Raw genomic sequence first — 20,198 nt, 5'->3', positions numbered from 1 at the left:
TACAGGATCAAGGCCAGGGCAATGGGGACTGATGACAAGGTCAAAGTGGACGCCGTCAACCTGGCGACCAACTAGTGAGACATTCATTCTCTCACGGTCGAGGTCGACTTCACCCTACCCCTTTTTTACTTTTCACTTTTGACATTTAACAACTACCCCTCCCATCGCGAATTATCTTCAATCCTCCCAAAAATCTTGAATAACCGAAGATGCACTCTCCTATTTTAACCCCGTGCTTTCTTCAAACCTATTGGTAAAATATTCCTGGGAGAAATGAATTGACAAAGACTTTTCAAGGTTAAAGATGTGAAAAGACTAGTTTCTAGGAAGGGTTTTTCTTATGTGGGTCGGCAGAGACCGTCCCATAAGCGAAGCTTTAATGTCTTTTCAATAAAAGGTACCTTGATGGGCAATGGACCCCGAGGGGGAGGGGGGGGGGGGTAGGTGACCTCCAAAATAATTTCTATATTTAGTATAGACCCCTGTACACGTGATTGATAATATTTCATGACACAATTATAAATGGGACGTCCCTTCAATATTAAATCGCTGTAATCCATGATGTTTAAATACGCATTATTCTTGGGCGATGAGTGAAACAGGTGCTCTCCCTAACGCTATATACACGTAATCTCCTCAGTCATTTTTATAACTTATCAAAATGTGTCCGGGGAGCTACGGGGATTAGGTCCATTGTAAAATCGTTTCGCGCCTTTTTTCACCCTATAAACTTTGGGGTTTATTGTTATCCGAACCCCTCATACCGGGGTCTAACATTATCCTTACCCTATCGTATTTACGGTTAAGGCTTAACACCTTTCGCGATGATGTATCCAACACCTCTTGGTAGTATGTCCGGGTTCCATTTGGTGGTAAATAGTCAGGGTGCAAATATGATTTTTATTAGGAGGATGGGACGTCGCGTTGAGCTCTCTGGCTACAAAATGGACCTTCATCTCCCGCCTAACCCTAACTGAAAAAGAGGATTACACGATTTATTGGGGGATTAATGCACCTTCCCTGAATGGGGCCCACAACACCCCTCACCCTACCCAATCCCACGTCACGCTTACACCCGCACACCCCAATCGGTATACGATGACATTCTCTATACGGAATTAATACTAGGATTAAATATAATTATTTCTATTTTAAGTAATTAAATTAGATTGATGGAATTAGCTATAGTGTAACTTTGTAACACGGTGGTAGAGAAAGAACCCTTGTAAAATTGGTAGGTAGGCCTAGGGGGTGCATTTTTGAAAAGGTCCCAAAATCCCCGATGTGCCGGGTAGGGCCCCATCCCCTAAATCCAATTGCCACTTTGAGCGATTATATATATACGAAACTTCCCGCTGCCGCAATATTGCTTCTGTAATTGTAAATATCTAGCGAATTAAAAGCAATACAGTCGAAGGCGTTGTAATTTCAACAACTGAGAATTGTGGCAGAGTAACCGAACAACGTAATACGTAACTCGCGTGGAAATTGGTTCTATCAATGGCAAATTGGAATAACAGGAAGTGAGAAGCTCGGCTTGGGTATAGATTGCGTTCACTGAAGGGGATAGAGAAATCCCCCCCCCGTGTTCTAACTTTAACCGCTCTAAATTCAGGGTTGCCAGTAATCTTAGGTTTAGAATTGAATGATCTGGATGAAGAAATTGCAGGCGCAAATGACTGCTAACACTTACTTGTCCGCGCACTATCAATATTTTTACGATGACAAATCTCGCTTTATTTCGCCCCAACTACCTTACGTTCTGTAACTTCTGTTATATTTATTTGCTTTTGTTTCTATAGTGCTTTTTTTGGGTGTGTGCGTTGAAAACCTCCCGGGATTCTTTTTCATTTATTTTCAACGGAAAAAACGTTGTTTTATTTTTAACTTGAGAATGTACCGCTATTAAAGCCATACTCGAGAGCCATCTTATGTGAGGATTTTAGTACTTCAATTTTAGATCGAGGATGGTATTTTTTTTTCTCCCAAAAGCGTCCATTATTTACACCATTTACGCGTGTATATGCCCTCTTTTTAAAATTGAATTACGAGGGGCATTTCCCCTTCCCATTCGCCCCCCGAAAAGGTAGTTCTCTTCCCCAAGGTACAAAGCAACGCCGCTCAAAGACTATATTATTTAGGAAGCAATACGTGAATTGGAAAAAAGGAAAAAGTGTTCGCTTTGTTAATTTTATTTTCTTTTAATTTTATTTATTTACAGGCGATACGAATTTAAATTTTTAGATTAAAACACCCTTAAATTATTATAATTAACTAATGAATTAATAATTAGCTTAAATATTTACAAGTATATCAAAATATGACGTAGGAACTCAAAAGAAATTGATTTTTTTTATTCTTAGTTTTTGGGGCTGGACACTTCCTACCTATGTTTAAAATATTTGTTAATTTTGCCAAGGGATTTTGACCTATTTTTTATGGACTAGTTTGTTTTTTGTGGCAGGCAATTATATAAACCAACTTTGCTATGTATAAATTAAGTCCCGACTTCTAATTTATTCCTAATTAATTACGATACGTTTAATTAACACACACGCACACGAGTTGATTGGTTATTAGGAACGTTCCGTGATGACGTCATCGTCATTTTTGTACGGTTGAAATAAAGTAGTTGTTTTTGTGGGTCTCGACGCGTTAACGGATCTGGAGTTGGAGTTGGTTACTACTTCGGGTGACGTACTTTTGAGTATGTCTCTCTCGGCGCCTCCTGATCTGTTACTAGTATGTAAACTATAGTTCAAGGGTGTTTCCCGACTAGAGGTCAATAGACCGATGACCCCCGATGGGTACCCGGATCCGCTACCGAAAAAACATCGGCATGGTTCGCCGTTCGCGTAGGTGCAAGCCGGAAAATGTCCCGGAGAAACGGCCGAAGATACCGGAGAGACCGATGGAATGTTCCCGGAGTTTGGGCTTCTCATATTAGCTTCTCCTCCGCTGACCGTTGGCGGAGAAGGTCGGACCCCGTAAGGAGGGCTTCCGCCGCTAACGCTACCGGCAACTCCGCTGGCGAAGGGAGAGTATCTTCCGATGGGAGCTCCGTAGTAACCGTAACCTCCGTAAGGAACTCCGTAAGACGCTGCCGAAGGTAAGGCGGACGCCGCTGTTGCCGCGTGGATCAAATACGCCGCGAAGTGAGGGTCAGCGTACGGCCAAGCGATCGCCATACGTTGGCGTTTATCTTTCATACGACGGTTTTGAAACCATACCTAGAAAAATTAATATTTTCAAAAGATTCTATATTATTAATTATATCGTAATTAATTAGGATATGTCGCTAATTTAATGAATTTTAAATTTTGGGCTGGTTTTTAAGATTTTAATGTATTTTAAATTTTGGGCTGGTTTTTAAGATTTTAATGTATTTTCTATGGCCCCTGAAATGTGCTCTTCCCGCTATACTCTTGCGTTCAGGGGGAAGAGATCTTTCAAGGCGACTTATAATTTTTCTTTTCATAATAACTTAAACATTGGTTAACAGTTAATAATTATGGACCTAATTAATGGTAATTACCTTAATTGTGCTTTCAGGTAGATTGAGAGCCGCGGCCAGTTCGCATCTACGAGGTCTGGAGACGTAATTTTCCCGGCAGAATTCTTTCTCTAATCGAATTAGTTGTTCCCGACTAAAAGCCGTTCTGTAACGACGAATTGCGTTGGCGTCAGACATGGCCGAATTGCCGACGTTGCCGTTGTTGTTGTTGCCACCACCGTTATTGCCACTTTGCGTCGAGGACAATCCATTGTGATTCGAACCGTGACAATTTGACACGTCTAAAAGGTAAATCAAATTGCGAGAAATAAGCTCAGGTATGAACTTTATACGTAATATAGCTTTAAGGGCTAATAGAGAGGCTAAATCTCGAGGTAAACACGTAGGTACAGGGTGCAAAAATACGGCTTGGTATAAGTTCTTTGTTAAAAAAACAGGTGTAAACGTTACCAGAGCGATCTGATAATCTATAAGAACGGTATAAAACCTCTATTTGAGCCATTAATCTTTACCAGGGGATCTATCCCCCCTCCCCCGGTTGATGTCCGCCCTCGTGTTTGACCACATTGAATTGATACCCAACCTAAAGAAAATATTTTTTTCTGCATAGAAGTTGAATTTCGTAGAGATTCAGCGACTGGTCCCTTCTTGATAGAGACATTTTTTGGGTGGAAAGTTGGCTAGGGGGTTGTAACTCTCCCTCTATCTCTCTCTTTCTGTTGGGGTTCAGCTGCCCCATAAGCCATAAATTCAAATTTAGGGGTCTATTTTTATCAGGGGATTGTTGTAGTCGCTTACACGCGCCCAACACGCGGCTTGAAAAGTGTAGCCTACGAATCTTTTATATCAACAAAGGTGGTTTGGTTGAAGCGAATGAAAGTATTTTCGACACGCATTCTTATAAGCGTGAAATCAGATTTTCCTTTTTAATGGAACCGTTTTATTTTGGGTTTAGGTTAAGTTTACTATACCACATTTCAAAGGTCAAAGGTTGTACCAGCGCACTGAGCGCATTAATCTTTTTACGCTGTAATCAATGAAGGGTAAATTTCTTTTAATGTGACTATCAGTTATTGAATTAATTACTGTGGAAACCCATGATTATATTAGCTTTATGAAGGATAAAATAAGCAGATTAGTTACCTAGATAACCGTAAAGTTTAAAGATTGAAGCTAGGAACTCCTTCAAGAACCTATAGTGCTAACATCTTTTGCCAAACGATTGGTTGGGTTGGATACCTGTAAAGCCTAGTATACCGCGAATTTACGCTGTGAATTGAAGGAATCCTCCATGAACCTATTGTTCTTTTAAAGTTGAACAACCACTTTTAAGTCTGCAAGACTGTAACTATCTCTTGGGTTCCAAAGATTTGACTTTATACTTATTTCTTCATTCATTCAAAAAGCTAGGTTATCACGCAGTTAGGCGATAAGCAGGGCCTTTAGCCCATGGGCTAACTATTACGCCATTCTGGAATATAGTTGTGTCAAAGACGGGGGGACCGGGGTTGGGGGGTTTACGGGTGGTGTCGTGTGGGGCCTAGCCTTCTCATATAGAGTCAGTCTTTGGCTAATGTAGCCTACTAAAGAGAACTACCATGGACCACCCTGAAGTGTACTATGAGCAGCCTGTACTCATCCTATTGAAGAATTTTGTGGGGTCGAACCCCCTGAATTGATAACTTTTGACCGTGCATGCCATGGTCGCGCGCGCCCGTTTCACACAAAACAAATGATGGATGGGACCAGCAGACGATTTTACGTTATTGAATCGTTTCCTAGAATGGCTTGATAGCCAAAGCGATGCGGTTTAAATTGAATGATATCAGAATCAATTGATCCTTTGGGAACTATGAATTTGTAGGCGGAACACCTTTTCCTATCATTTCCTTCAAAATTGAGAGAGCAAGAGGGAGAGAGATATTCGCGAGTATTTGACAGGAACTCTCTATCAAATTATTTAATCCGTCCTGATATCATTTAATCCGTCCCGATATCATTTAATCCGTCCCGATATCATTTAATCCGTCCCGATATCATTTAATCCGTCCCGTTATCATTTAATCCGTCCCGATATCATTTAATCCGTCCCGATATCATTTAATACTTTCCGATATCATTTAATACTTTCCGATATCATTTAATACTTTCCGATATCATTTAATACTTTCCGATATCATTTAATACTTTCCGATATCATTTAATACTTTCCGATATCATTTAATACTTTCCGATATCATTTAATACTTTCCGATATCATTTAATACTTTCCGATATCATTTAATCCGTCCCGATATCATTTAATCCGTCCCGATATCATTTAATCCGTCCCGATATCATTTAATCCGTCCCGATATCATTTAATCCGTCCCGATATCATTTAATCCGTCCCGATATCATTTAATCCGTCCCGATATCATTTAATCCGTCCCGATATCATTTAATCCGTCCCGATATCATTTAATCCGTCCCGATATCATTTAATCCGTCCCGATATCATTTAATCCGTCCCGATATCATTTAATTCGTCCCGATATCATTTAATCCGTCCCGATATCATTTAATCCGTCCCGATATCATTTAATTCGTCCCGATATCATTTAATCCGTCCCGATATCATTTAATCCGTCCCGATATTTTCTTGATTAGGAAGATTCAATGGTCAACAAAATGAGAAGATGCTTACCTTTCTTATTATTACACTTGGTATTATTTTCCTGATGCCCCTTGGCGGTGTCGTGATTGGACTTGACCGGACTGAACTGGTGTCCCGCGTTTGCGTTGTTAGCTTCCCGGTCCTGAAGTCTCTGGCTTTGATGAGAATGTCCGTCCAGAGACGATGGCATCCTAGCGTGATGACCACCGGATCTATTGTTGTTATGATTATGATGCGTATCTTGCAACATTCTTTGCAATGCCGCCGATTCGCTTAAAGTACTCGGTGTATTTTGAGATAGGGCAGCCAGTCTATGAGGAACGTGAACTCCCACCTTCTGCTCGTGACTCAAATGATGATGTAAGGACAACTCGTCCGTCGGGCAAGGACCCGTTGCTTCCATACGAAATGAATGCATCTTATAACGCGATTCTTTATTTCGCCAATAAGTAATTGTCTTTCACGCGAAAGAGAGGTTCGACGAGTTACGCGAGTACTTGGTTAGGTACGTCTTTCAAACAAGTACCGAGTTTAAAAATAACGCCAACTATAGTAGCACTTAGCTATGGTTATGTCTCTCAACGTCTATGATGACTTAGGAAATGAAATGATGTGTCGGGGAACTGGTTCGGGAAAAACTTGTTAAAAAGTTGGAAGGGTCCATGAGCGCCTCTTTAGACTGCTCTTTAGCGAAGCTATCACCTCCCATCCCCCGTTACGTCCCCCTCCTCTCCATCGATCCCAGAATGCACCGCCTCTATTTTACCCGCCGACATACCATACGATGGAACGAGTCCCGCCCATATCATCCGAAATACCAACCCTCCTTTGTAAAATGCATTCCTGGTATCAGATTCAATGGAGAAACTGTTGAGAGTGTTCAAAGAGAATGGTACCAATGATACCGAGTACTTATTAACAATGTCTTCGCGAATACATTCCCGTTATTTTCCCGGGTAACGCCGCGGTCTACTTAAGTTATCTCTTCTGGATTAAAGTCGGAAATCTTTGCAATCGGAATGTATTTTCATTTACGCAAATGTGTTGCCATATCCACAAGGGCAAGATCGGCAACACACGGAAACTTAACAGATGTGTTTGACAGAACTGCGATTTAAAGACGAATTCTAGTTAACAAACCATCGACGATATCATTTGCTTAAGTAGACCTTTAAGGAATTTGCTTTCCAGCTTCCTCGGGATGGATTGTGGCCGCTCATTCCGTTTCCTGATTGGATGGAATCCTCCTTGGTCGATCATTTTATGAAGATGAGAGTGGCTTTGCTATTGGTCCCTCTATATCTTTTCAAATCCGATATCCAAGCCCGGGGGGGATATTCGGGGATACAACCCCCCCTCAGCTCCTATTAATCCATTCTCCCAAATCATTCGCCCATCTAATATCCTTATCACGGGCACGAGCCCCTCACTGAGAAATAGATGGTTCAAAGAGGGTATGAGGACTTCAATGCAAGATACACTGCACGGTCGGGGAGAGAGCTCTAAGGCTGGCGTCGAGGGACCAGATAGGCTCTCTTAATTGGGGCTTCCGCATCAGGGGGGATTTATTAGCTTAATTACTTTCCGAGTCCTCTTAAATGATTAGAGAAAAGCGGGGGGAGGACATCTGCTCCAATTTAACCCCTTATTTCCACCGAGTTTGAACTTTTGCAAAAGAGATTTGACCCAGGATGCAGTACTGCTTCTTTTTCATTAATTCTGTCTCTAAGGGGTCATTCGTTTCAAAAAGGTTTAAATCTACCAAGTTTAATTTGCGAAATGCATCTTGGGAACAAATTGTTTTTATTCTGTACCCCTCCCATTTTCTTATTGATAGTCTTATTTTGAAATGTTATAACTTTTGATTTGTTTGAGATACATTGAAGTGCTTTGAGTATGTCATAGCCCTATTTTTCCCCTTTTCAACAATACTAAATACTTGGGGTTATAACAATCAGGGCCCGAGTAATTAAGCAAAATGTTCATAAACACCCTCTCCATAGGATTAACATGGGGTTATTTACAATACAACTTTAAACTCTGGTTCTATAAGAGATACGTCATAGTCCTATTTCTTCCCTTGCCAAGAACACTAAATAACTTGGGGTTATAATAAAAACATGACCACGAATATTCATGTAAAACTTTAAGAGGAACTGATTCATAGTATCCCTAAATTGCACGCGGTAAAAGATAACTAGTTGGGCTATGAAAATCTTTTATTTTAGAAGACGCGACCGCGGCATCCTGATAATAACCAAGAGCTCTCGTATGTACTAAACTACATCGGGGTCAATACGCGCTATCGTTTCGTATTATCTAGTAGCCATAGGATAAAACCTCGGGCCCCTATTGGTTTTAATATCATCGCATCAGGCTTCGACGTCCTGCCATTTGGCCTAAGCCTTTTGGGGTCACTATTACCCCATGCACCATCCCTAATACATTTGATAGCTATCAAGCCGTGGTGGTATACGGCGCTATAGCTCGTTTATTTATTTGCGGCCCCCATATAATGCTAAGTAAGGACCATGGGGGCCCATAAACCCCGATCGTGCCGCGCTAGCTTCCGAATCTTATCATTTGAATTGGCAATAGAGATATTAGTCTCCTTGTTGACGCGGAGGTCAAAAACTTCTAACGTCAAACGTCGAGGATAGCGAGTGGGTGGATGGGGTTTGACGTTGGCGTTACAAGTTTGCTCGTATCCCAACGCAAATTTATTGGGACAATGTTGATATTCAGGGGGGGATAGAATATATTCGTGTAAGAATTTATGGCTTATTTATTCGGGTCTGATATTAAAGAGGATCGATGCTGGAATAAATCTGTTTTTATTGCCATGAAAATTGCGTGATTGCATGCAAATGCAAATGCAAATACAATATATTTATATAGATAAAGCCAATCTCGTATAGACAATATATTAAGGGTCTTTTAAATTATTTTTAAATGGCTAAAATTATAGAATTAAATGCGATTCCAAGTGCTTGACAGAAGAGGTTTTTTTTCTCACGTATTTTTGACTACCGTGAACAATATGGAAAACCCTTTTCTTTGGATGCCCTGTTAGATCTCCTTTGGTCAGATCATGGTGAGAGGATATGGGTAGACACAATAATGATAGACTATACCATAGGTAAGGATAGGATAGGTATGTGTCCGTTTGACAAGGAATTGATGAATGAGGTGAAACCATTTAATGTTGGACACTATGATGAACCGCTTCACGGCAATTTACGAAAATTCACCGCGGGTCTAACTGACTCTAAAACCGTATAGCGTAACCCTTTTCAATTATTAAAACAGCCGAGAAAGAGTTCTATTCCCACGGGTACCAAGGTACACCCTGTGCATGCTGTATATATTCGTTTCAACTGAAAACTTATCGTAAATTTCTTTCAACGGTCACTTTCGATCTTTTAGTGCCCTAGGATGAGGGAGTATATATTTCTGACCAATATTAATATATAAATTATGAAGTATGACCGATTGTAAAACCACAAACTGGACAAGGGTGTCCCCCGCTGTATTTATTACACTATAAAAGATGTATTTATGGCGGTCAACCACGGCGTTATTCGTCAGTTTTGACCACCCGAGAACCGCAAATTTCTGCGGTGGCCCTACTGCTACATTTATCATGTATATTGAGTGCTTTTGCACTTTTTGAAGAAAAGAAAAAAAAAATGTCGTGAAATGTAGAATGGAAAAATGTAGGAGGGGGAGGTTGCCCTTTTTGAAAAGTCCCTTATGAATTATTAGGGCTGTATTCAGAGACGACAAACGGCGTTCTTACGAGTCCTTCCTTCCTTCCTTGTAGCGAAAGATGTCATTTCCCCCTTCTATATCTTTTTCACCCACCCCAAAGGCTTTTAGCCAAAGATCATATCTCTGCCATGGGCTGTCAGCTGTCAGTATCCAGGGAAACAGCAATCAGTGGGGTATTTGATGTGATACGTTTAATTGGAACGTAATGTTTAATATCAGTGACCAAATGGATAAGACGGTAACTTGACCGCCTCATTGTGTTTATGTTGTAATAGTTAGGGTTTGGTTAGGTTAGCTTAGCTTTATTTTAGGGTTAGGTAATTATTAGAAAGAAATCAAACCAAAAGATATATTTTTTTAGAAGTCAAGTTCACGCTACTGATTTCTTAGAACGAAGAGAGTAATTTTTAGATTTGTTTGTTTTACCCGAGGGGTATTTTTTAATCTAAGTAGTTTACCCCTCGGTTTGATATCTTTATGCCTGGAACTCGCTCTCTGAACCTGTTGGGCGCTATGACTTACGTACTCTTAACACTATCTGACGAATTAGGTGTGTTAGCTGCTCCAAATTGATTTCGGGTGGAAGATATCTTTGGATAATGGCTTTTGAAGAATGGGTGTAGGAATCGTAAGAGGGAGGAATGGCTTGCGAAGTAAAGTGACTAATAAAACTTGACGGGGAGGGGAGCCCGAGAGAGCATGCACGGCTTGCTTTTTGGCAAAAGAAAATACGTCTTTTCTTTAGCAGAGAAAATCTTCTTCAGTAACATTGCGCTCGCGCGATTATATTTTTAGGGTAGTGAGTGAGTGAGTGCTAGGAGCCATTATGCGCCATAAACGAACGTGGATGACGCTTTTTTTCACAATGACAATTTTCTCCCCCCCCCCCAAAAAAACAGTTTCTCCCTGTCACTGTAGCCCCTAAGCCTAATTCTCTTTTAAGTTTTGCGGTCGAACTCAAAACTACACTTACCTATACTCCCGTTTCATCCGAAGTTTGCTTACCTATTATGGCCTCATCGTATCTTAGAAGTCCGTCATTTGAAGGAGTTGAAAAGTATATTTACCAAAAGTCTTTATAAGCGTCACGTGGTTATCAAAGACTTAATTTTGCTTGAAGAATATGACTTGGACTTCAACGCAAAGCTGGATTTAATACAGTATTTAACAGTAACTCTACAGCTCGGAGCACCAGTCACTTTTTAGTTTTATTTCAAGATATCGACTTCCGACTCTACATATACTTTATTCGGTGCAAACTTGGCTTGTATTGGATGATATAGACCATTTTTACGAAAGTTTAAGGATGTATCGATCCCCCACTTTGACACTATTGTCGTTCGTAAGTACCCTAGAGGGTGATAGAGGTTGGACTAAATTGGTCCTGTATGATATGATGGGTAGTATAAGAAGCCTAGGGCGCCGGCAACGTGACTTTTATTGGTGATGGTTGTTGGTACCCAACCAATTTTCGTTTCTTCTAGAAATTGATGTATTGAAGAATAGTTTCTTCTGTCCCGAAGGGATCTTCTTCGAAAATGGCTTTTTTTTTCTATTGTGCATTTGGTGCAACGATAAAGTGATCTTTGCTTACAGCCAAGGAAGGGACAGAGGGCATTTTAATTGCTACCTCGTAAAAGGTTCAAAAATTATAACAGCAAGGGGAGGAGACGAGAACGCGTGCTTTTAGCAACGCGCTGAAAAATCTCTTAACGTTACGCTTTGGGCTCTATAGATTCTTTTATGTACGAAAGAGAAATATCTAGGAGTAAGTCAGTGTCGTAAAATCATAAAATAAGCATCAGTCGTGCGTGCAGCCGAAGAAATAACAATCTAACAGTTGTAAATAAATAAAGTTCAAACTTTCTAAACCATAACCCATAACGCTACGTTGCTTTTAGGGGGGTCCTTATTTCAAATTATATCTTTTAGTCCCTTTTGGCATACGGAATTAGAAAATAGTATTTTTCAAATAAATATTTGCTGTTCTGGAGATGCGATTGCATAATTTCCATAAGAAATATAGTGTGTAACAAAGTCATAACCGTGTTTGATTTTAAAATTCGCGCCTATAATCTTTACGTATTTCCAGCCCTCCTCAATAGCTTAGCTGTCTGCTACACTATTTGCCCTTCCCTTTAAAAATCAAAATGGCGCTCGCCACGCTGAAGTTAGTATTATTCCTTTCACCGGTAGTTATTAATTAATTAATGGGGTAATTAAACTAATTTATAAATGTTTAGGTTCTTAACTAAGGCCTCGATTGGTGGTGGTGTCATTTATATCACTTATGAGAAAGGAGTTTGGGGAGATAATTATCAAACTTCGCGGATTTTGCAAGATGTTAAATCTCTCGTGCCTCCTGTAGCTAAGGAGTATACGAGTAAAATTAAGTTACCGGTAATTATCCGTAATATTTTAAGGATATTGTAGTTTAGAATGATAATTTCGCATCTCTTAAATCTAATAGTTACCCGGGGAAAAGGATTTCTCAATCCAATGCTCGCGTTATTGGAATAAAGGTATGACTGTACAATATGACCAAGATCTTGTGGAAGATAGCTTACATTTAATTTTAATTATAGGTGTTTATTATCTATTCGATGGCTTAGCCTCGCTTCCATGCGCCTTTGGATCTAGTGTCAAATTTATTGGGCAGAAAGCAAAAGAGGCCATAGAATACTCTGTTAAATGAATTACATAAATTATGCGTTTAAATTTTTTGTTTCTATTTAAATAGTATTGTCCTAGGTATATTACAAATTTGTTGAATTATGTGGAAAATAAAAATCACTAGTTTTAAGAAAGGAGAGATGTATTTCTTATTATAAAAGCTAAAGTGCAAGGCTTAGGTGAAATTCAAGTTTTTAGCAGACGACTTGAATATGAGTCAAGTTCATAAGGTCAAATTTTGGCGGGAACTTCAGCTTCAGTAGTTGCGCGTGTCGACAGACCCAATACATTCACGTTTCTTTGTTTGATGTTAATTTTGATTATCATTAATTATGGATGAAGTTAAATCAAGGCAAATTGAAGTATTGGAAACTTTAATGGCGGAATACGAAGCTAAAGGTAAAAGCTTTTATAACTTTGTTTTAACTTATGTTTGTTAAGAATATATATTCTTAAGCCTTGGTCTATTGTTTACACGTGTCGTGATCCTTGAATACTTTAAAGCATTGGCGTTGAAGAACCACTTAAGCGGTGTAGGAATTAGGGAAGATATGTTTCCAAATGAGACTTTAATGGTCATACAGGATTTAGCCGAAGCAGCAACTATCTTAAACTTAAAAGACGCCACCGAAATTAGGTTTATATTGAAGATAATTAAATTAGGCTTAAGAAAGACACCCCATCTACAATTTTCTTTACAATTAGTTTCACGGTGGCCCTGACAAAATTAAAGGTAGATAACATTGCGTTATCTGTTGAAAATAGTAAATTACAGTATGAGAATACACAATTAAAGGATGATCGGGAAAAAATGGAGTTCCTTAAAAACAAAATAATTAATAAGTAAGATTAGTCATAGTTATCATTTTCGGCGTTAATTAAAATTAGTTAAACTTGAAAATAGCGTCATTCCAGAAGCAGCGACTAAAATTAACGACACCAAACTTAAAAATCATAAACTCGCTTCTAATTTGAATGAAATTAAACGGAAAAACAAAGAAATTTTATCAGATTTGAATTTGTTGAAGGTATAGTGTTCAAAACATTTAGAAATTAAAGACCCGTTTTCAACTAAGACTTAAACTTAATTAGAATGAAACAAGTTTATTGGATGAATCTCTAACGCATCAAGACATAGTATCCAAATCTCAGGTTTGAAACATAAATATTCAGGGATAGAACAGATGTGTTTAAGAAGTATTTTTCGCGTTTAATCTATAGATCCTTGAGGATAAAAATAAGGTGAAAAAGGATTTGGAAAAAGAATTAGCCGCTTTCAACCAACTTCCTACTGTAAGTTGGATAAACATTTTCAAAAGAAATGAAGTTTGAACACTTAAGCCTCTCTTTTTATTGCGAACAAAACATAGAACTTGAATGAAGCTCAAGCTGCTCTTAAAGAGATTAAAAATCTGCTAGAGATTCAGGAATCCAAAATGGACTTCAAACAATAACTTGTCAGCAAACTCGCTTAAGAATCTGAGGAGTTCTTGGGAAAAGACATCTTTAATTATTTTTTTGCGTGTGTGTGTTGTTAAATAATTACAAAATAAATTTGTTCCAAAGAAAGATATATTAAGATTTTATTGATCATAATGTTTGTTATAAAATATAATTTCCTATTATGCAAATAATAAGGCCCCAAATATGAAACAAAAGAAACGCTCTATGGCCATTGATTCTGTTCAATTAGAGCTCTTCGGTACATTGAAGCCAATGATTTTGCAGCCTGACCAATTAGTTCTTTGGTAGAAACGCCACAAACATTCTCTCTCCAGCTTTCTTGGTCCTCATTCCCGCTTAAAGCTACGGAAGCTTCCCCAATGGTTGTTGCAAACCCTGACCATCTTAAGGGATAATCAGGGGGAGTGTTGTCTTGCATTCTATTAACATATCCAGGGGGAATGGCGCTGGGTTGAGAAAAAACTTGAAGGTCGCCATCAAAACGAGAGTCTCTTAACACCAGACACGTGATATCATACCATCTAATGAAAGAATTAACTTATAGAAATCAAATTAATGACGGATTCCATGGGTTTTAGTTTTTACCTATCAGGGACCAATTCTACAACAAAGTCTTGAAAGGCGACATAAGCCCTGTGTTTGAATCCCATGTCCGCGTCATTTTTGTCAGATTGGACTGAAGAAAGCTTTTCCTCAGCAGCTTTTAATGCTGCTGAGAATCCCACAGATTGAGGTGCCATGTTGGTAGCTTTCCCACTTTCCCCACTGACTGTGGCGCGTCCAAATGCCTTCTGAAAGGCATCCCTGATTTGAATCACCGTGAAATCCTTTGAGGGATTAGGGGAAGCCACGAAAATCCTCACATCCCCTCCTGAATCTTTTTGAGAAAGGAACAAAGACAATGTGAAACCATTGAAACACCCTTAGAAGCCCTGTTAAACTTACAAATGTATTCTCTCATGCCTGGGTCTAATGTTGCTATCATAGAATCTACTGAGGATTTGGCCTTTTCAGCGAATTTATTCAATAATAGGGTGTGTGCGAACCAACTCCATAAACCACTTGATCTTTTAATGACGGCATTAAGCGGGCTATTAGATAAGGAAGGTTTGGGTTGCATCACAACAGCATTTGCTTCTATTTCTGGACCCAAGTTAATGGTTGTAGACGCGTTTGTTTTACTATTTTCCGACGCATTTTGGGTCGGAGATGGGTTTACAAACGTATTGAATTTATTGATATCTATTGGCAAGCCAGGGGAAGGAGTTTGAACAACATTGTTTGGTACTAATTGGACTGTTTGGGGTGCGCTAGAGACGTTCAACGCGATGGTTTCGGCCAAATTAAGGTTATTCGCGTTCCCTAAACTAAACGGGATCGGTAGAGGTTCGGGAAAATTTAGTTTATTCTCAGGTGGAGAGATTTGAGAGCTGGGTGGTGATGTATCGGCCATGCTTTTTTCCTTTACAAACAGAAAAAAAACTTATCTTAAGGTTCTGATAAGAATTATCCTTTATCTATTCTATTTAGGCGATTATCCCTGTACGTTCGACCTCATAATTTTCTAATTGCGTTAAACGTTAATTAATAATTTTATTCGCCACGTCAATTGTCACTTTTAAAGTTTTTGGCGCGTAAGGCTTCACTAATTTAATGTTTCTAGGTAATTTGAAACGATTATAAATGTGAAACTCTAATTGTTCAACTTAGCCTAGAGAAAGTAATTAACTATATTATTATATTCAAATTAATCGCCAAAAGTACACGTAAACAACCGGAAGAACCCTACAATCTTGATAACCATGAGCCACGTCACTTTGACAAGTTAGGCTTAGCTCTTGTTTATGTTTACATTCTATTGAATGTTTTCCCTGTACAAAGAGGGAACTGTACCGAACTGACTTACTTTGGTTTCACCCACCCCTCCCCAGTCTGCTTGGCAAGCTACCAAAGTAACTAAACATTTTATACGAGTCTACGACGTAAGTTTTAATAATACTATAGTTTTAAATAAATACTTTTTGAGTTTAAATAACTAATGGAATACTGGACATAAAGATAATTATTAATTTAATTAGTCTAAGTAAAATCGTGCGTCGAAAGTTTTATAGTTAAGGTCTAAGAAAAGTGTATGAATCGTTCTACTCGCTAAGCCTTGGTCTCGGAAAATTTGTGAAAAATAATTAAAAATCAGTGATAAGAAAAATACTGATTAAGCATTTAAAAAAATATCGCGCACATTTGGATTAATCCATTTCTCTGACAAATATCGGGTGTTATCGACGTGAAATTGTTTCAAAGTTAATATAAAATATTGTTGGAAGTTTGAAAATATGTCATCAGCCATGAAATATGGCTTTAATCAACCTTGGAGGATTATAGCTTTGATACATTCGTCGAAATTACGTAAGTCTGTTCCATTTTACTCGCCCGCGTAAGGTAATTATATAATTTTCAATAGCCCACACTATTCGGTCAAGAAATTCCAATTGGCAATCTTTTCTGAACCACGCTTATAGACAATCTTTAAATTCTCCTTTGGTTGTTTGTGGGCTTAGTACAACATCTGTCTCTCATCGTATAATTATTGGTCCTCCTCACGATGGAGGCGATGATTACGGGGAAGGGGTAACTGGTGTCAGGGGAAGCGGGGGAATTTCTGATGGGGGAAAATCCGGGGCCAGAGGGGTGGGGGGTTCCAATGGCAATGGAACAGCTGGAAGGAATAATAACAACAATAATGGGGGGACCAGTTCCACCGGGGGAGGAAGTGACGGACATCTCTGTTGTCCGAAATGTGGAAATCCATGCACTCAAGTTGAAACTTTAGTTTGTAAGGGACCCTCTGAACCAGTTTCAATTGAAAGAAGTTATAATTAGCATATTGATTTTTAGCATCAACTCGTTTTGTAAAATGTGAGAAATGTCACCACTTTTTTGTGGTTCTGTCAGATATGGATACGAAAAAAACGGTCAAAGAAAATAGACACGTTGGTATAGGAACTGAGAAAAATATTCACAGGAGACCACCCCCTCCCCCTAAGAAAGTAATTATTGACGAAAACTTGATTGCAATTACATTTTAAAGCCCCAATTAATGACCCGATTAATACCCCAGATATTTGAATATCTAAATCGCCACGTAGTTGGTCAAGATCATGCCAAAAAGGTCTTGGCAGTTGCAGTCTATAATCATTATAAGAGAATTTATAATAATGTTCCGGCCAATGCCTCTGGTTCAGCTAGAGCCAGTGATATTGTGGAAAACCACAGCCACGGGGCTTTCGCGCCCCGAGATCTCCTTCATATCTCGGGGATCACGCATAGTAGCCCCTTGGGGGTCAGTTTTCAGCAACAACAGCAACAGAATCAAACGGTTCCACCCACCCATCAAGGACAATCTATTGGGGGACCTGTAGGACCTACTCATACCCATCATCATGTTCAAGACGTTACAGGAGAACATTCTCAACCCATTCACGTGAATATTAATATTCTTGGGAGGGTTTTGCTTCAATTTCTAGGCTTGGACGTTGTTAAGTCTTATAGGGAGCTAACAACTGGCTAGGGGGAAGAGATAGTCTGACGTCACGCAGCCCCTCTCTGGTTGGAATTTTTGCGTGTGGAATACTGTTTCCAACCGTTAGGGGGGATGAAACTTCAGTAAGAGATAGAAGGGTGTGACGTTTCAGGGTCAGAACTGTTAGCTCCCTATTGTCCAATCTTTGAAATTGGTCCTTAATTCGCGTAGTTTAAAACTACTTATCGCGTGTTACAGAGGGGAAACGATGTTCTAGACGCGTCCACTCACGATTTAAGATTAGAAAAAAGCAACATATTATTTTTGGGGCCGACAGGAAGTGGCAAAACATTATTAGCTCAAACAATCGCTAGATGTTTAGAAGTTCCTTTCGCCATTTGCGATTGTACTACATTAACCCAAGCCGGCTACGTTGGAGAGGACATAGAATCTGTCATAGCTAAACTCCTACAGGTAGAGAGAAATAGGCCAAAATTACGCCCTCAATGTCAAAAATTTGAGAAACTTGTCTCAAATTTAGGATGCAAACTATGTTGTTGAGAGAGCTCAACAAGGAATTGTTTTTCTTGACGAAGTTGATAAGATCGGAGCCGTTCCTGGCATCCATCAATTAAGAGATGTCGGTGGCGAGGGGGTCCAACAAGGGATGCTCAAAATGCTCGAAGGAACTTTAGTAAATGTCCCTGAAAGAAATTCGCGCAAACTTCGAGGAGAAACTGTGGTTGTTGATACTTCGAATATACTTTTTGTCGCATCTGGGGCCTTTAACGGGTTAGACAGAGTTGTTAGTAGGAGAAAAAATGAAAAGGTTAGTGTCGTTTTTTCGAAACTTTGCTTTGATACGAACAAAGCAAAGTTTCTAAGAGTTTCTGGCGTGTCCTTAGTATTTGGGCTTTGGGGCTCCCGCCAATCAGTCACCGGGACGAAGAGCGGCTTCGGCCGCCGATGTCGCCAGTTATTCGGAAGCTCAAAGCGCCAGCGACGATATGGAAGAGAAGGACGCCATGTTGAAGAAAGTCGAGGTGAATAAATTTCATTTCTCGACTTCTTATTGTTGTTATAAACTCAAGTTGGGGTTGGACAAGATTGGCTTTACTTTTGACCACCTTCCTTCCTTCCTTCGTTTGCTCGCTTCCTTTCTTTAGGCTCGTGACTTGATCGAATTTGGAATGATTCCCGAATTTGTCGGCCGATTTCCAGTTGTGGTTCCTTTCCATAGTTTGAGTCAGGAGATGTTGATTCAGATCCTGACGGAACCCAGCAACGCCTTGGTGCCCCAATACCAAATGCTCTTCAGTTTGGACAAGGTTGAATTGACCTTCACCAGTGACGCCCTCCAAACAATCGCCAGACAAGCCATGGAGAGAAAAACGGGCGCTAGAGGACTAAGAGCCATCATGGTAAGTAGACATATATGTCCTTTATTGAATGCTGAGAAACGCGCTCTACAAATTATCGGTGTGTATGTGTTCGAATCAGGAAACCATTTTATTGGAACCAATGTTTGAGGTTCCTGGTTCGGACGTTGTCAGTGTTCGAATTACCAAGGAGGTTGTGGAGGGTACTTGTCCCGCTACTTACGTTCGCGGACGTCGCGATACTTCTTTAGAACACGACGAAGTCTTTGAATCAAAAATAGAGGAACGCGCCATAAATACTTAAGTATTTAAATTCAATTATTTAATAGCCCATTTTCAATCGAGAGTTTAAAAACTGAACATTTTAAGAACACGCGTCGATTCCTACAATTCGTTTTAAGAACACTATACCTATATCTTAATACGTCTTCAAATGAAACAATAATTTTTTTTGGACTTTGTAATTGTCAACGGGGAGTTTTAAAAATTTTCTCCCCAAAAAATTATATCGCGTGTAAAAAGATATCTAACATTCTAGGTAATTAATTCTTCCCTCCCATTTAACTAAAATTAGAGTCGCAATCTTGAAAGGTACACTTATATCCTTGGTAAAAACGCAACTTTTCTATAGTGAAACAAGTTTTTAAGCAACGTTTTTTTATATAGAAGAATATTGTTCCCATCTAAGGTTCCGAGCAATTTCTTTTTAGGAAAAGTCCATTAATTTCAATGGCTCTTTTTAGAATTTTCGGGGAATATATTTCTCTAATTAGAGCCAATTACCATTTTTAACTCGAACTCCTCCCAATTAACTTTGATTTAGAAATTAAAACCAAGAACGGAAAATTGTTTTTTGTAACATTTTGTAAATTATAAACAATTTTTTGGGGGAATATTTAAAAAACAAAATTGTTTTTGGAAAGGCGCGAACCGATTAGGACATTAAAAACCATCAATTTAAATTTGTTTAATTAAAATCAATTAATTAGGACGGAAAAATATTTCGTATACTGTAATTTCATCATGTAATTATTATCCTTGGCTTTATTTTTTTTTTTGTTAATGAAGCCAATAATAAAGAAACTAAGAAACATCCGCTGTGAAATTATTTATTTTTCAATTAAATTAAAGGGAGTATCAAGTTACCGTTTAAGCTTATTTGATGGGAACTAGAATTGGTGCGTGAACTGACCTACTTGACCCTTCTACCCGCCCCGCCCC

The 20,198-nt window shown here is 39.1% G+C and overlaps 5 protein-coding genes across 6 annotated transcripts; 3 read left to right on the top strand and 2 right to left on the bottom strand.

Moving 5' to 3' along the window:
* Window positions 1–2,176: 2,176 nt before the first annotated feature.
* eve (homeobox protein even-skipped) lies at window positions 2,177–7,047 on the bottom strand. Its single transcript, XM_089868517.1, has 3 exons — window positions 6,201–7,047; window positions 3,536–3,795; window positions 2,177–3,230 (listed from the first exon to the last, which is right to left on the bottom strand). Exons 1-3 carry the CDS (start codon window positions 6,586–6,588, stop codon window positions 2,577–2,579), a joined length of 1,302 nt encoding a protein of 433 aa, XP_089724643.1. The 5' UTR covers window positions 6,589–7,047; the 3' UTR covers window positions 2,177–2,576.
* On the top strand, window positions 3,674–12,751 carry QIL1 (MICOS complex subunit MIC13 homolog QIL1). The gene is made up of 5 exons (XM_089868551.1): window positions 3,674–3,802; window positions 12,034–12,111; window positions 12,185–12,341; window positions 12,412–12,463; window positions 12,527–12,751. Exons 2-5 carry the CDS (start codon window positions 12,092–12,094, stop codon window positions 12,634–12,636), a joined length of 339 nt encoding a protein of 112 aa, XP_089724677.1. The 5' UTR covers window positions 3,674–3,802; window positions 12,034–12,091; the 3' UTR covers window positions 12,637–12,751.
* Window positions 12,752–12,806: 55 nt separating this feature from the next.
* Window positions 12,807–14,187, top strand: LOC149692653 (uncharacterized). 2 transcript variants are annotated; one of them, XM_089868536.1, is made up of 7 exons: window positions 12,807–13,013; window positions 13,119–13,251; window positions 13,320–13,457; window positions 13,519–13,642; window positions 13,707–13,766; window positions 13,836–13,907; window positions 13,985–14,187. In XM_089868536.1, exons 1-7 carry the CDS (start codon window positions 12,947–12,949, stop codon window positions 14,066–14,068), a joined length of 678 nt encoding a protein of 225 aa, XP_089724662.1. In that variant the 5' UTR covers window positions 12,807–12,946; the 3' UTR covers window positions 14,069–14,187. The 2 variants fall into 2 exon arrangements, with proteins under 2 accessions (XP_089724662.1, XP_089724663.1); XM_089868537.1 differs by having other exon boundaries at window positions 12,887–13,013; window positions 13,072–13,251.
* Window positions 14,169–15,895, bottom strand: LOC149692652 (protein PRRC1-like). The gene is made up of 3 exons (XM_089868524.1): window positions 15,024–15,895; window positions 14,664–14,955; window positions 14,169–14,599 (listed from the first exon to the last, which is right to left on the bottom strand). The coding sequence occupies exons 1-3, from the start codon at window positions 15,529–15,531 to the stop codon at window positions 14,281–14,283; spliced, it is 1,119 nt and encodes a 372-aa protein (XP_089724650.1). The 5' UTR covers window positions 15,532–15,895; the 3' UTR covers window positions 14,169–14,280.
* Window positions 15,896–16,030: 135 nt separating this feature from the next.
* ClpX (Caseinolytic protease chaperone subunit) lies at window positions 16,031–20,070 on the top strand. The gene is made up of 9 exons (XM_089868498.1): window positions 16,031–16,484; window positions 16,540–16,911; window positions 16,974–17,125; window positions 17,197–17,559; window positions 17,857–18,072; window positions 18,140–18,427; window positions 18,504–18,641; window positions 18,765–19,019; window positions 19,099–20,070. The coding sequence occupies exons 1-9, from the start codon at window positions 16,412–16,414 to the stop codon at window positions 19,279–19,281; spliced, it is 2,040 nt and encodes a 679-aa protein (XP_089724624.1). The 5' UTR covers window positions 16,031–16,411; the 3' UTR covers window positions 19,282–20,070.
* The last annotated feature ends 128 nt before the right edge of the window (window positions 20,071–20,198 follow it).

Source organism: Phalangium opilio, unplaced genomic scaffold, assembly GCF_054372755.1.
Source record: "Phalangium opilio isolate 3A_F unplaced genomic scaffold, DU_Popi_V2 ptg000024l_1, whole genome shotgun sequence".
NCBI classification, from domain to species: Eukaryota; Metazoa; Arthropoda; class Arachnida; order Opiliones; family Phalangiidae; genus Phalangium; species Phalangium opilio.
This window is presented reverse-complemented; position numbering and strand designations above follow the sequence as displayed.